Source organism: Primulina tabacum, chromosome 1 (assembly GCF_025594145.1).
Source record: "Primulina tabacum isolate GXHZ01 chromosome 1, ASM2559414v2, whole genome shotgun sequence".
Classification (NCBI taxonomy): domain Eukaryota; kingdom Viridiplantae; phylum Streptophyta; class Magnoliopsida; order Lamiales; family Gesneriaceae; genus Primulina; species Primulina tabacum.
The window spans coordinates 35,474,972-35,491,867 of NC_134550.1; the positions used below are offsets into that span (position 1 = coordinate 35,474,972).

General features: G+C 41.7%; 1 protein-coding gene across 1 annotated transcript; it reads left to right on the forward strand.

Annotated features, from left to right (window-relative positions):
- Window positions 1-10,826: 10,826 nt before the first annotated feature.
- On the forward strand, window positions 10,827-12,088 carry LOC142508501 (uncharacterized). Its single transcript, XM_075619534.1, has 2 exons — window positions 10,827-11,475; window positions 12,084-12,088. The coding sequence occupies exons 1-2, from the start codon at window positions 10,827-10,829 to the stop codon at window positions 12,086-12,088; spliced, it is 654 nt and encodes a 217-aa protein (XP_075475649.1).
- Window positions 12,089-16,896: the final 4,808 nt, after the last annotated feature.

The window sequence follows — 16,896 nt, forward strand, 5'->3', positions numbered from 1 at the left end:
GCAAATATGGATGCAAAGTTAACAACAACCGTGTTCTGAGCAATTGAGGCGGCCATTTCTTTGATTTGCAGAGAAGGTTTGAGAGTAACACCTGCAAGTTAAGTGGAAACGCGATCGTGTATAGTAGCAAAGTAAGATCAACAAGATTTCACATGTAGAGTGTGTCTGTGCGGTTCAAATAATCACCAGTCAGTCCATGTGGAGGACTGTTAGTGGAGACAGTTTTGTAAGATTTAAAAATTTTTGGGTGGAGGTAAAATAATTAATTTGAAATTTTCAAAGTAAAACCGTCACGTCAGTCAGAGGCAGTCAAAAAGTTTGAGTGAATTTTACGGAATGACGTGGAAGAATTGTGCCCATGGAAAATGAATCGTATAAGTAATATAGTTAGGAGGGAACGGTTGAGAAGTCTATTTAATTAATGACTTAACCATTTTTCCCCCTAAGCATGTGGATTAAAATTAATCCTAAAAGATGAACCGACGATGGCTTTGACAGAAAGATTCTTCAAACCCTAGTATCTGTCGATATGAGAGAGAGAGACCCTTCATATGGTACTCATCTATAAATACAAGTAAAGGGGTTAGTTTTACAGATATCAGAGATACACAAAACAAAAGAAATATCAGAATGGCGAAGGCAGGCAGTTAAAGTGAGCCAGATCTGGTGAAAGAGTTTATGGAATCGGTGATAGCCTCCCGCAAGGCTGCTCTTGAAGATAGCGTATTTGAGAAGACGCTGGCAGTTTGGACAAAAGTCCAGGAGCATCAGTGCTCCCTTGAGGGAGGACTAGGTGTCACCTCGAAGGAGATGTCACTTCTGATGAAATATCAGCGACTTCTTTATGTTGCTGATGCATCATACGTCTTCTCTAATGATGGCGTTTACCTCCTTATGCTCCTAAAAGAGCAGAGGACTCTGAGGAAGATTTCTTCCTTAGATGACTTTTTACGTACCTCCACCGGTAGGCTGACCGCTTGGTTGGACAGCTGGTCGAGGGCGGTTGAAAATGAAGTTAGGGATGTACGTTGCCGATTGTTTTAATAAAATATTTTCTATTTAGTATTGTTGACTGTATCTTTCTATTTCCGTTTATTTCTTGCACAATAAGCTAAATATACGCAAGAAATAATTATATCAAGATAAATCAATTAATCCAAGCATATTACGGAAATGTGAAAACTTAGCCTCTGGTAATAGTTTTGTGAAAATATTGGCCGTTTGTTGATCCGTATGAACATATTCAAGCCGTATTTCTTTCTTCATAACGTGTTCTCGGATGAAATGGTGTCTGATATCAATGTGTTTTGTCCGAAAGTGCATAACGGGGTTATATGTGATGGCTATTGCGCTGGTATTGTCGCAAAAAATGGGTGATTTAGCAGCTTGGATGCCATAGTCTTTTAGTTGTTGTTGTATCCATAGAATCTGAGCACAGCCACTTCCAGCCGCAAGGTATTCCGGTTCAGCGGTAGATGTAGCAATTGACGTCTGTTTCTTACTAAGCCATGATATTAGTCTTTCGCCCAAGAACTGACATGAACCGCTTGCACTTTTTCTATCGACTTTGCAACCGCCATAATCTGAGTCTGAGTACCCTACAAGATTGAGACTTGAATCTTTGGGATACCAAAGACCCACGTTAGCAGTACCTTTAAGATATTTAAGGATACGTGAAAGGATCGGTTAGAAGGTGATAAGTGTTTAGAAGGGGGGTTGAATAAACACTCATTGATTATATATATATTTCAAAATTTGGGTTCAGTTCAGTGACAAACTGACACTCGGTATCTCGTCAGTCGATAACAATAAGTTTAACTGAAAAAAATAGTTGCGGAAGTAAACTGACTGAGAGATAGAATAACAGACTGAAAATAATAACTGAAATAAAATGCACACGGTTTGTTTCTGGATGTTCGGAGAATAGAATATGTAATACCCGCGATTCTCGTTTGATACTTTTAAATTGTGATATATATGAAGTGTTGCATTGATGAGAGGAACCGCACCCGCGCCTCAAACAAGACCGCCCCCGCGGCCATTTATTTTGAATTTCAGAATGTGTTTCCAAAGCAACACCGCACCTGCGCTATGAAATGGACTGCACCCACGGTTGATGGCCACTAGGTTGGATTTTGACATATAAATGAGACTGCACCCGCGGTGAAAGTAGGACCGCACCTGCGGTCGTCGATTTTGGAAAATTGGAAGGGAGGCCGAAAGCCGAGCGCACCCACGGTGAAAAGTTACTGCACCCGTGGTGCGACGTGGTTGATGAAAAATAAACCATGTGTCCTATGCCATGCATATATGTTAGATGTGTCTTCCTTTCCTTCATTCTCCAGCAGCAAAGGCCGAGATCTCCATGAAAGAATCTTCTAAGTTTCTTCTAGCTTAGAAATTAGCTTGTGCAAGATCCATTCATTCGATTTTAATTCCGAGTTCAGATTTGTGTTCCTTGCATCATAAGCTTCAAAAGGATGTAAGTATGGTTCATTTTCAGCATGGTTTGAAATATATATGTTGGGAGAAGTCAGATTTGATTTCTATTTTGTGTTTCCATGATTATGATGATCGTAGAATTGCAAACGAATCGAAGAACGGATATGATATGAGATTGTTTAGATTTCCAGCATATATGGGTATGAGATTATGCAGATTTTGAGATCTTGATATATAGATTGTGATGGTTATGAATTGATGATATGGTCCTTGTATTAGTTGATTGTTGTTTAAGTTATCGGTATCGCAAGATTACGCTGTTATGCCGTCGAATTGTATCGAGAATTATTATTGATTCGTATATGTGTTGCATTGAGTGGAAGATTGATAGAATGCACATTAATTATGCCATTTCAGATTTGGTAATTTCGAGATTGAGACTTCGACTACGACAAAGATTGTACGACAACGAAAGGTATAATTCATGTTGATTCGGGAAGATATAACTCGAATTAGACTTGATTTGAGTTTCCCAAAATCACATACTAGGTTATATGTTTAGGCTTTGTCTATTGATTTATATTTAAGCATTGAGATAGGAGAGTCATTGGCAGAATTGCCTAATTTCTAGATGTTCGGTGGTATCGACGCATAGGAGCAGATTGACTCCGATTGTAGACATTCGATACAGACAGGACCGAAGTCTAGGAATAAGACGTACCGTCACCCCGATTGGGAGGGTAGGTGGCAGACTGTGACGTCTTATTCACACCGGGATCCCTAGAGTTAGACAAGAGTTGAGTCAAGATATGAGTTGATTTAGATTGCATGCTTATATTGATCATGTTTCATAGACTATGGGACATGTTTTTATTGATTTTTATTCATGATAGTATGCTTCATGATTATGTTGTGTATATGCATGTTTACCATGTCTTATACTTGGATTTGTTCTCATCGAAGTTTCCGGCTGTTGTTGTGTCTGTATGTGTGCATAACAACAGGTGGGGCAGGATCAGGGTCACAACAAAGATGAGAGATCAAGATAGCGTGGTGATTTCAGGCGTAGAAGATTACTAGTTGTTTCTTACTAGACTTGTACTGATTTTCTAAACACTAGTGACATCTTTGTAGTTGAACAAGTGTATGATCTTTTGAATAAAGTGCAATGGAAACATGTTGTATAATATATTGTGTATGTTTGTATACATTTGAATTAATGTTAAAAAGCAAAAAAAAAAAAATTTTGACCCACATTTTCTAATGAAGATCCAATTAATCCCAAAAAGAATTGAGTTAGAGCCCGGGTCCCCACAACAGGTGGTATCAGAGCGATAGATCCTTTAGATTGAGATAGAGTAGAATGAGCGGGGTATATTGAATTTTCTTCCTTGCTTTTGTGGTGCTAGCATGATTTATTGCTTTCCCTATTACATGTTATCTCGTTATCTGAGTTGATTTACTGCATGTATTCGCAAAGACTGAATCAGAACCGATTCTTGATCAGAGGTATATGATCAGAGGAGGGCTGAGATAGATTATATAGATTGTGTACTAATCTGTTTGATAATCAGATATGCCGCCTCGACGAGTACCGCAACCAGCAGCAGGTCGAGCATCAGAACAGGGCAGTACATCCAATGATCCGATGGATGTGACTGCTACATCGATGGAGACTTTGCTTAAAAGGTTTCAGTCATTCCGACCTCCGACACTGAAGGGCACAGAAAATTCAGTGGAATGTGAAAGCTGGCTCGATGACATAGAAATGTTATTTGATTCACTTGAATACACCGATGACCGACGAGTGAAATTAGTTGGGCACCAACTGCAAGAAGTGGCAAAGAACTGGTGGCTGACTACGAAAAGAGCATTAGAGCATCGTGGCACGCAGATCACTTGGAAGGTGTTCAAGACTGAGTTTTATCAACGATTCTTTCATGTGTCTTTCCGAAAAGATAAGGGTGCTGAATTTGCCAATTTAAGACAGGGACAGCTGAACATTGAGGAATATGTGGCAAAGTTTTCGACATTGCTCCAATTTGCTCCTCACGTTGCCGAGAGTGACGAGGCCGTGGCAGATCACTTTATCAATGGCCTAAATCCGGAAATCTTTACCTTGGTGAATACCGGTCGACCGAACAGCTTTTCAGAGGCCTTGAACCGTGCCAAGGGGGCAGAAGCTGGATTGCTTAGGCAACGAAGCATTTCTTATGTCGCTCCGACCCCGAGACCGCCACAACCTGCAGTTCAACCCCCTTCCAGATTTGAAGGTGGTGGTAGTAGCAGTGGAAGAAAAGACCAGTTGAAAGCGAAGGGTAAACAGTTCAAGAGATCATGGAGCAGTTCGTCGAGCTCCAGTGGGTCACGACAGAGAGGTCCTGGCCAGAGTACAGAGTATACAGGTGTTTATTGCAGTTCTTGTGGAGGCCGACATGCCACCGAGCAGTGTCAAGGTGTTATGGGTCGCTGCAACATCTGCAAACAGCAGGGACACTTTGCCAGAGTTTGTCCCCAGAAAGGTGTACAGCAGGCTCAGAGTGTAGGAGCATCTGGTTCAGTAGCTCAGCCTGAGAGGCAAGCTTCATCTGTTCATTCCTTTCAGCCCACTCCTACACAGACACAGCCCAGAGCCAGAGGTAGCCAGACTGTGAGCCAACCTCCCAGACAGCAGGCTCGAGTGTTTGCATTGACAGAGGAACAGGCCCAAGATGCACCAGATGATGTGATTGCAGGTAACTGTTCTCTTTGCGGTTATCCTGCTTAGGTGTTGATAGACACAGGTGCATCTCATAATTTTATATCTAAGCGCTTTGCATTGATGCATGCTTTACCTGTCGAGTCATTATCTGCTGTAGTGTCTATTTCTTCTCCGTTGGGAAGTGGTCTTGTATCTGTGACTACGGTTAGACATTGTATACTGCAGTTTGAGGGTCATGATATTGACTTAGATTGCATCGTTCTTGGTTTAGCTGATTTTGACTGTATTGTTGGGATTGATATGTTAACCAAGTACAGAGCTACTGTAGATTGTTTCCAGAAAATTGTCAGGTTCAGACCAGAGATGGCTGACGAGTGGAAATTCTACGGTAAGGGTTCCAGATCTCGGATTCCCTTAGTATCTGTTATGACGATGACCAGATTGTTGCAGAAAGGAGCAGAGGGGTTCCTTATATATTCAGTAGATCTACTGAAATCGAGCCCGTCATTGGCAGATCTGCCAGTGGTATGTGAGTTTGCGGATGTATTCCCAGACGAGATTCCAGGGTTACCTCCAGCCCAAGAGGTTGATTTCAGCATTGATCTTATACCAGGTACAGTCCCTATATCTCGAGCTCCCTATAGAATGGCGCCTATTGAATTGAAAGAATTGAAAGAACAGCTCGAAGATTTATTGGCCAAGGGTTACATCAGACCGAGTGTATCTCCTTGGAGTGCTCCGGTATTATTTGTTCGAAAGAAAGACGGTTCGATGAGATTGTGTATTGATTTCCGACAACTGAACAAGGCAACAGTGAAGAACAAATATCCATTGCCTCGTATCGATGACTTATTTGATCAGTTGCAGGGATCCTCTGTCTATTCCAAGATCGATCTGAGATCTGGATATCACCAGCTGAGAGTCCGAGATGTTGATATACCGAAGACAGCGTTCCGCACCAGGTATGGACATTACGAATTTATTGTCATGCCTTTTGGTTTAACAAATGCTCCAGCGGTGTTTATGAGTTTGATGAACCGTATCTTTCAGAAGTATCTAGATGAGTTTGTTATTGTTTTTATTGATGATATTTTGGTATATTCCAAAAGTGAGATTGATCATGCCGAGCATTTAAGAATTGTATTGCAGACATTGAGAACAGAGAAATTGTATGCTAAACTGTCAAAGTGTGAGTTTTGGTTGAGACAGGTTGTGTTTTTGGGTCATATCATATCTGGAGACGGTATTTCTGTGGATCCGAGTAAAGTTGAAGCTGTGATCAGTTGGCCTAGACCGACCTCTATACCAGAGATACGCGGTTTCATGGGTCTAGCAGGATACTACCGACGATTTATCAGAGATTTCTCCAGTATCGCGAAACCGATTACCCAGTTGACACAGAAGATGCGCCATTTGTGTGGTCTGAAGCTTGTGAGTCTAGCTTCTTGGAGTTGAAGAAACGACTGACTAGTGCTCCAGTGTTGACGATACCTTCATGTACTGATAATTTCATCGTATATTGTGATGCATCTCACAGGGGGCTAGGATGTGTTCTTATGCAGCGAGGACATGTGATTGCATATGCCTCGAGACAGCTGAAGCCACACGAGATTCGTTATCCAATTCATGATCTTGAATTGGCGGCCATCGTATTTGCTCTGAAGATATGGCGACACTACCTCTATGGCGAGAAGTTTGAAATCTACTCTGATCACAAAAGCCTGAAGTATCTGTTTTCTCAGTCAGAGTTGAACATGAGACAGTGTAGATGGCTTGATTTGTTAAAGGACTTTGATTGCGAGATCAAATACTATCCAGGGAAGTCGAATGCAGCAGCGGATGCCTTGAGTCGAAAGGTATGTTCTTTATCCTTATCGACGATAGGTGTTTCGAATATGATTGAAGATTGCTGTTTGTCTGGATTAGCGTTTGATACAGATAGTAGACCACTACGACTTGCTACGATTCAAGTTGAGCCAGATTTGATTTTGAGAATTAAAGCAGCACAAAGAACTTATCAGAATATTCAGAAGTCGATTCAGATGGTCAGATCAGGATATCAGTCGGAGTATCAGGTACATGATCATGTTCTGTATGTGAATAACCGTCTTGTAGTGCCAGATATTTCAGATTTGAAACAACAGATATTGTCAGAAGTGCACTGTAGTCGGTTCAGTATTCATCCTGGTGGCAGGAAGATGTATAACGATCTGAAGACACAATTCTGGTGGAAACAGATGAAGTAGATATTGCCGAGTTTGTGTCTAAGTGCTTAAATTGCCAACAGGTGCAGAGAGAAAGAAGCCCGGAGGTTTACTTCAGAGTCTATCTATTCCTGAATGGAAATGGGACCACATTTCCATGGATTTCGTTACGAGGTTACCACGATCATCCCGGGGCTGTGATGCGATTTGGGTCATTATTGACAGATTGACCAAATCAGCCTGTTTTATTCCGTATAGAATGACGTACCGACATGATCAGATGACAGATATATATGTCAGAGAGGTAGTCAGATTGCATGGTGTGCCGAAGTCGATCGTAACAGATCGTGATCCCCGATTCACTTCACATTTCTGGCATAGTCTGCAGCAGGCTCTAGGTACGACATTACACCTAAGTACTGCTTATCATCCCCAGACAGACGGACAGTCAGAGCGGACTATCAAGACCTTAGAGGATATGCTGAGAGCTGTGGTGCTAGATTTTGGTATTAGTTGGCAAGATTCACTACCACTTTGTGAATTCTCGTACAACAACAGCTATCAGACGAGCACTGAGATGGCTCCGTTTGAGGCTTTATACGGCAAGAAGTGTAAATCTCCACTGTACTGGGATGACATCTCAGAGGTACCAGAACTTGGGCTTGATATGATACGTGAAATGACCGAAAAATTAAAGATCATTCAGAAGAGAATGAAGACAGCGCAAGATAGACAGGCTAAGTATGCGAACATCAGGCGTAGACCGTTGGTATTTGAACAGGGAAACAGAGTATTTTTGAAGATTTCTCCTTTCAGAGGCGTTGTCAGATTTGGCAAACACGGGAAATTTTCTCCGAGATACATTGGTCCGTACGAGATTCTTGAGAATTTTTGCGATCGAGCATATCGACTTGCTCTTCCTCCATCTTTATCTGGGATACATGACGTCTTTCTTGTATCGATGCTGCGTAGATACATGCCTGATGCTTCTCATGTCATTCAGCCTGACGAAGCCGAGCTTGACGATACTTTGAGTTATTTTGAGCAACCATTACATATTCTGGATCGAAAAGAAAAACAGCTCAGAACGAAGACTATTCCGCTAGTGAAAGTCCAGTGGAGTCGTCATGGCACGGAAGAAGCGACTTGGGAGACAGAATCAGAAATGAGACAGAGATATCCTGAGTTATTTATATGATGTGAGTAATTACTTAGTTTGATTATATTATTTCTTGTGTATACTTTGATTGATTGCCTGCGAGTTCGAGGACGAACTCATATCTAAGAGGGGGAGAAATGTAATACCCGCGATTCTCGTTTGATACTTTTAAATTGTGATATATATATGAAGTGTTGCATTGATGAGAGGAACCGCACCCGCGCCTCAAACAAGACCGCCCCCGCGGCCATTTATTTTGAATTTCAGAATGTGTTGCCGAAGCAACACCGAACCTGCGCTATGAAATGGACTGCACCCGCGGTTGATGGCCAGTAGGTAGGATTTTGACATATAAATGAGACTGCACCCGCGGTGAAATTAGGACCGCACCCGCGGTCGTCGATTTTGGAAAATTGGAAGGGAGGCCGAAAGCCGAGCGCACCCGCGGTGAAAAGTTACCGCACCCGCTGTGCGACGTGGTTGATGAAAAATAAACCATGTGTCCTAGGCCATGCATATATGTTAGATGTGTCTTCCTTTCCTTCATTCTCCAGCAGCAAAGGCTGAGATCTCCATGAAAGAATCTTCTAAGTTTCTTCTAGCTTAGAAATTAGCTTGTGCAAGATCCATTCATTCGATTTTAATTCCGAGTTCAGATTTGTGTTCCTTGCATCATAAGCTTCAAAAGGATGTAAGTATGGTTCATTTTCAGCATGTTTCGAAATATATATGTTGGGAGAAGTCAGATTTGATTTCTATTTTGTGTTTCCATGATTATGATGATCGTAGAATTGCAAACGAATCGAAGAACGGATATGATATGAGATTGTTTAGATTTCCAGCATATATGGGTATGAGATTATGCAGATTTTGAGATCTTGATATATAGATTGTGATGGTTATGAATTGATGATATGGTCCTTGTATTAGTTGATTGTTGTTTAAGTTATCGGTATCGCAAGATTACGCTGTTATGCCGTCGAATTGTATCGAGAATTATTATTGATTCGTATATGTGTTGCATTGAGTGGAAGATTGATAGAATGCACATTAATTATGCCATTTCAGATTTGGTAATTTCGAGATCGAGACTTCGACTACGACAAAGATTGTACGACAACGAAAGGTATAATTCATGTTGATTCGGGAAGATATAACTCGAATTAGACTTGATTTGAGTTTCCCAAAATCACATACTAGGTTATATGTTTAGGCTTTGTCTATTGATTTATATTTAAGCATTGAGATAGGAGAGTCATTGGCAGAATTGCCTAATTTCTAGATGTTCGGTGGAATCGATGCATAGGAGCAGATTGACTCCGATTGTAGACATTCGATACAGACAGGACCGAAGTCTAGGAATAAGACGTACCGTCACCCCGATTGGGAGGGTAGGTGGCAGACTGTGACGTCTTATTCACACCGGGATCCCTAGAGTTAGACAAGAGTTGAGTCAAGATATGAGTTGATTTAGATTCCATGCTTATATTGATCATGTTTCATAGACTATAGGACATGTTTTTATTGATTTTTATTCATGATAGTATGCTTCATGATTATGTTGTGTATATGCATGTTTACCATGTCTTATACTGGGATTTGTTCTCATCGAAGTTTCCGGCTGTTGTTGTGTCTGTATGTGTGCATAACAACAGGTGGGGCAGGATCAGGGTCACGACAAAGATGAGAGATCAAGATAGCGTGGTGATTTCAGGCGTAGAAGATTACTAGTTGTTTCTTACTAGACTTGTACTGATTTTCTAAACACTAGTGACATCTTTGTAGTTGAACAAGTGTATGATCTTTTGAATAAAGTGCAATGGAAACATGTTGTATAATATATTGTGTATGTTTGTATACATTTGAATTAATGTTAAAAAGCAAAAAAAAAAAAAATTTGACCCACATTTTCTAATGAAGATCCAATTAATCCCAAAAAGAATTGAGTTAGAGCCCGGGTCCCCACAACAGGTGGTATCAGAGCGATAGATCCTTTAGATTGAGATAGAGTAGAATGAGCGGGGTATATTGAATTTTCTTCCTTGCTTTTGTGGTGCTAGCATCATTTATTGCTTTCCCTATTACATGTTGTCGCGTTATCTGAGTTGATTTACTGCATGTATTCGCAAAGACTGAATCAGAACCGATTCTGGATCAGAGGTATATGATCAGAGGAGGGCTGAGATAGATTATATAGATTGTGTACTAATCTGTTTGATAATCAGATATGCCGCCTCGACGAGTACCGCAACCAGCAGCAGGTCGAGCATCAGAACAGGGCAGTACATCCAATGATCCGATGGATGTGACTGCTACACCGATGGAGACTTTGCTTAAAAGGTTTCAGCCATTCCGACCTCCGACACTGAAGGGCACAGAAAATTCAGTGGAATGTGAAAGCTGGCTCGATGACATAGAAATGTTATTTGATTCACTTGAATACACCGATGACCGACAAGTGAAATTAGTTGGGCACCAACTGCAAGAAGTGGCAAAGAACTGGTGGCTGACTACGAAAAGAGCATTAGAGCATCGTGGCACGCAGATCACTTGGAAGGTGTTCAAGACTGAGTTTTATCAACGATTCTTTCATGTGTCTTTCCGAAAAGATAAGGGTGCTGAATTTGCCAATTTAAGACAGGGACAGCTGAACATTGAGGAATATGTGGCAAAGTTTTCGACATTGCTCAAATTTGCTCCTCACGTTGCCGAGAGTGACGAGGCCGTGGCAGATCACTTTATCAATGGCCTAAATCCGGAAATCTTTACCTTGGTGAATACCGGTCGACCGAACAGCTTTTCAGAGGCCTTGAACCGTGCCAAGGGGGCAGAAGCTGGATTGCTTAGGCAACGAAGCATTTCTTATGTCGCTCCGACCCCGAGACCGCCACAACCTGCAGTTCAACCCCCTTCCAGATTTGAAGGTGGTGGTAGTAGCAGTGGAAGAAAAGACCAGTTGAAAGCGAAGGGTAAACAGTTCAAGAGATCATGGAGCAGTTCGTCGAGCTCCAGTGGGTCACGACAGAGAGGTCCTGGCCAGAGTACAGAGTATACAGGTGTTTATTGCAGTTCTTGTGGAGGCCGACATGCCACCGAGCAGTGTCAAGGTGTTATGGGTCGCTGCAACATCTGCAAACAGCAGGGACACTTTGCCAGAGTTTGTCCCCAGAAAGGTGTACAGCAGGCTCAGAGTGTAGGAGCATCTGGTTCAGTAGCTCAGCCTGAGAGGCAAGCTTCATCTGTTCATTCCTTTCAGCCCACTCCTACACAGACACAGCCCAGAGCCAGAGGTAGCCAGACTGTGAGCCAACCTCCCAGACAGCAGGCTCGAGTGTTTGCATTGACAGAGGAACAGGCCCAAGATGCACCAGATGATGTGATTGCAGGTAACTGTTCTCTTTGCGGTTATCCTGCTTAGGTGTTGATAGACACAGGTGCATCTCATACTTTTATATCTAAGCGCTTTGCATTGATGCATGCTTTACCTGTCGAGTCATTATCTGCTGTAGTGTCTATTTCTTCTCCGTTGGGAAGTGGTCTTGTATCTGTGACTACGGTTAGACATTGTATACTGCAGTTTGAGGGTCATGATATTGACTTAGATTGCATCGTTCTTGGTTTAGCTGATTTTGACTGTATTGTTGGGATTGATATGTTAACCAAGTACAGAGCTACTGTAGATTGTTTCCAGAAAATTGTCAGGTTCAGACCAGAGATGGCTGACGAGTGGAAATTCTACGGTAAGGGTTCCAGATCTCGGATTCCCTTAGTATCTGTTATGACGATGACCAGATTGTTGCAGAAAGGAGCAGAGGGGTTCCTTATATATTCAGTAGATCTACTGAAATCGAGCCCGTCATTGGCAGATCTGCCAGTGGTATGTGAGTTTGCGGATGTATTCCCAAACGAGATTCCAGGGTTACCTCCAGCCCAAGAGGTTGATTTCAGCATTGATCTTATACCAGGTACAGTCCCTATATCTCGAGCTCCCTATAGAATGGCGCCTATTGAATTGAAAGAATTGAAAGAACAGCTCGAAGATTTATTGGCCAAGGGTTACATCAGACCGAGTGTATCTCCTTGGAGTGCTCCGGTATTATTTGTTCGAAAGAAAGACGGTTCGATGAGATTGTGTATTGATTTCCGACAACTGAACAAGGCAACAGTGAAGAACAAATATCCATTGCCTCGTATCGATGACTTATTTGATCAGTTGCAGGGATCCTCTGTCTATTCCAAGATCGATCTGAGATCTGGATATCACCAGCTGAGAGTCCGAGATGTTGATATACCGAAGACAGCGTTCCGCACCAGGTATGGACATTACGAATTTATTGTCATGCCTTTTGGTTTAACGAATGCTCCAGCGGTGTTTATGAGTTTGATGAACCGTATCTTTCAGAAGTATCTAGATGAGTTTGTTATTGTTTTTATTGATGATATTTTGGTATATTCCAAAAGTGAGATTGATCATGCCGAGCATTTAAGAATTGTATTGCAGACATTGAGAACAGAGAAATTGTATGCTAAACTGTCAAAGTGTGAGTTTTGGTTGAGACAGGTTGTGTTTTTGGGTCATATCATATCTGAAGACGGTATTTCTGTGGATCCGAGTAAAGTTGAAGCTGTGATCAGTTGGCCTAGACCGACCTCTATACCAGAGATACGCAGTTTCATGGGTCTAGCAGGATACTACCGACGATTTATCAGAGATTTCTCCAGTATCGCGAAACCGATTACCCAGTTGACACAGAAGATGCGCCATTTGTGTGGTCTGAAGCTTGTGAGTCTAGCTTCTTGGAGTTGAAGAAACGACTGACTAGTGCTCCAGTGTTGACGATACCTTCATGTACTGATAATTTCATCGTATATTGTGATGCATCTCACAGGGGGCTAGGATGTGTTCTTATGCAGCGAGGACATGTGATTGCATATGCCTCGAGATAGCTGAAGCCACACGAGATTCGTTATCCAATTCATGATCTTGAATTGGCGGCCATCGTATTTGCTCTGAAGATATGGCGACACTACCTCTATGGCGAGAAGTTTGAAATCTACTCTGATCACAAAAGCCTGAAGTATCTGTTTTCTCAGTCAGAGTTGAACATGAGACAGTGTAGATGGCTTGATTTGTTAAAGGACTTTGATTGCGAGATCAAATACTATCCAGGGAAGTCGAATGCAGCAGCGGATGCCTTGAGTCGAAAGGTATGTTCTTTATCCTTATCGACGATAGGTGTTTCGAATATGATTGAAGATTGCTGTTTGTCTGGATTAGCGTTTGATACAGATAGTAGACCACTACGACTTGCTACGATTCAAGTTGAGCCAGATTTGATTTTGAGAATTAAAGCAGCACAAAAAACTTATCAGAATATTCAGAAGTCGATTCAGATGGTCAGATCAGGATATCAGTCGGAGTATCAGGTACATGATCATGTTCTGTATGTGAATAACCGCCTTGTAGTGCCAGATATTTCAGATTTGAAACAACAGATATTGTCAGAAGTGCACTGTAGTCGGTTCAGTATTCATCCTGGTGGCAGGAAAATGTATAACGATCTGAAGACACAATTCTGGTGGAAACAGATGAAGTAGATATTGCCGAGTTTGTGTCTAAGTGCTTAAATTGCCAACAGGTGCAGAGAGAAAGAAGCCCGGAGGTTTACTTCAGAGTCTATCTATTCCTGAATGGAAATGGGACCACATTTCCATGGATTTCGTTACGAGGTTACCACGATCATCCCGGGGCTGTGATGCGATTTGGGTCATTATTGACAGATTTACCAAATCAGCCTGTTTTATTCCGTATAGAATGACGTACCGACATGATCAGATGACAGATATATATGTCAGAGAGGTAGTCAGATTGCATGGTGTGCCGAAGTCGATCGTATCAGATCGTGATCCCCGATTCACTTCACATTTCTGGCATAGTCTGCAGCAGGCTCTAGGTACGACATTACACCTAAGTACTGCTTATCATCCCCAGACAGACGGACAGTCAGAGCGGACTATCAAGACCTTAGAGGATATGCTGAGAGCTGTGGTGCTAGATTTTGGTATTAGTTGGCAAGATTCACTACCACTTTGTGAATTCTCGTACAACAACAGCTATCAGACGAGCACTGAGATGGCTCCGTTTGAGGCTTTATACGGCAAGAAGTGTAAATCTCCACTGTACTGGGATGACATCTCAGAGGTACCAGAACTTGGGCTTGATATGATACGTGAAATGACCGAAAAATTAAAGATCATTCAGAAGAGAATGAAGACAGCGCAAGATAGACAGGCTAAGTATGCGAACATCAGGCGTAGACCGTTGGTATTTGAACAGGGAAACAGAGTATTTTTGAAGATTTCTCCTTTCAGAGGCGTTGTCAGATTTGGCAAACACGGGAAATTTTCTCCGAGATACATTGGTCCGTACGAGATTCTTGAGAATTTTTGCGATCGAGCATATCGACTTGCTCTTCCTCCATCTTTATCTGGGATACATAACGTCTTTCTTGTATCGATGCTGCGTAGATACATGCCTGATGCTTCTCATGTCATTCAGCCTGACGAAGCCGAGCTTGACGATACTTTGAGTTATTTTGAGCAACCATTACAGATTCTGGATCGAAAAGAAAAACAGCTCAGAACGAAGACTATTCCGCTAGTGAAAGTCCAGTGGAGTCGTCATGGCACGGAAGAAGCGACTTGGGAGACAGAATCAGAAATGAGACAGAGATATCCTGAGTTATTTATATGATGTGAGTAATTACTTAGTTTGATTATATTATTTCTTGTGTATACTTTGATTGATTGCCTGCGAGTTCGAGGACGAACTCATATCTAAGAGGGGGAGAAATGTAATACCCGCGATTCTCGTTTGATACTTTTAAATTGTGATATATATATGAAGTGTTGCATTGATGATAGGAACCGCACCCGCGCCTCAAACAAGACCGCCCCCGCGGCCATTTATTTTGAATTTCAGAATGTGTTGCCGAAGCAACACCGAACCTGCGCTATGAAATGGACTGCACCCGCGGTTGATGGCCAGTAGGTAGGATTTTGACATATAAATGAGACTGCACCCGCGGTGAAATTAGGACCGCACCCGCGGTCGTCGATTTTGGAAAATTGGAAGGGAGGCCGAAAGCCGAGCGCACCCGCGGTGAAAAGTTACCGCACCCGCTGTGCGACGTGGTTGATGAAAAATAAACCATGTGTCCTAGGCCATGCATATATGTTAGATGTGTCTTCCTTTTCTTCATTCTCTAGCAGCAAAGGCTGAGATCTCCATGAAAGAATCTTCTAAGTTTCTTCTAGCTTAGAAATTAGCTTGTGCAAGATCCATTCATTCGATTTTAATTCCGAGTTCAGATTTGTGTTCCTTGCATCATAAGCTTCAAAAGGATGTAAGTATGGTTCATTTTCAGCATGTTTCGAAATATATATGTTGAGAGAATTCAGATTTGATTTCTATTTTGTGTTTCCATGATTATGATGATCGTAGAATTGCAAACGAATCGAAGAACGGATATGATATGAGATTGTTTAGATTTCCAGCATATATGGGTATGAGATTATGCAGATTTTGAGATCTTGATATATAGATTGTGATGGTTATGAATTGATGATATGGTCCTTGTATTAGTTGATTGTTGTTTAAGTTATCGGTATCGCAAGATTACGCTGTTATGCCGTCGAATTGTATCGAGAATTATTATTGATTCGTATATGTGTTGCATTGAGTGGAAGATTGATAGAATGCACATTAATTATGCCATTTCAGATTTGGTAATTTCGAGATCGAGACTTCGACTACGACAAAGATTGTACGACAACGAAAGGTATAATTCATGTTGATTCGGGAAGATATAACTCGAATTAGACTTGATTTGAGTTTCCCAAAATCACATACTAGGTTATATGTTTAGGCTTTGTCTATTGATTTATATTTAAGCATTGAGATAGGAGAGTCATTGGCAGAATTGCCTAATTTCTAGATGTTCGGTGGTATCGACGCATAGGAGCAGATTGACTCCGATTGTAGACATTCGATACAGACAGGACCGAAGTCTAGGAATAAGACGTACCGTCACCCCGATTGGGAGGGTAGGTGGCAGACTGTGACATCTTATTCACACCGGGATCCCTAGAGTTAGACAAGAGTTGATTCAAGATATGAGTTGATTTAGATTGCATGCTTATATTGATCATGTTTCATAGACTATGGGACATGTTGTTATTGATTTTAATTCATGATAGTATGCTTCATGATTATGTTGTGTATATGCTTGTTTACCATGTCTTATACTGGGATTTGTTCTCACTGAAGTTTCCGGCTGTTGTTGTGTCTGTATGTGTGCATAACAACAGGTGGGGCAGGATCAGGGTCA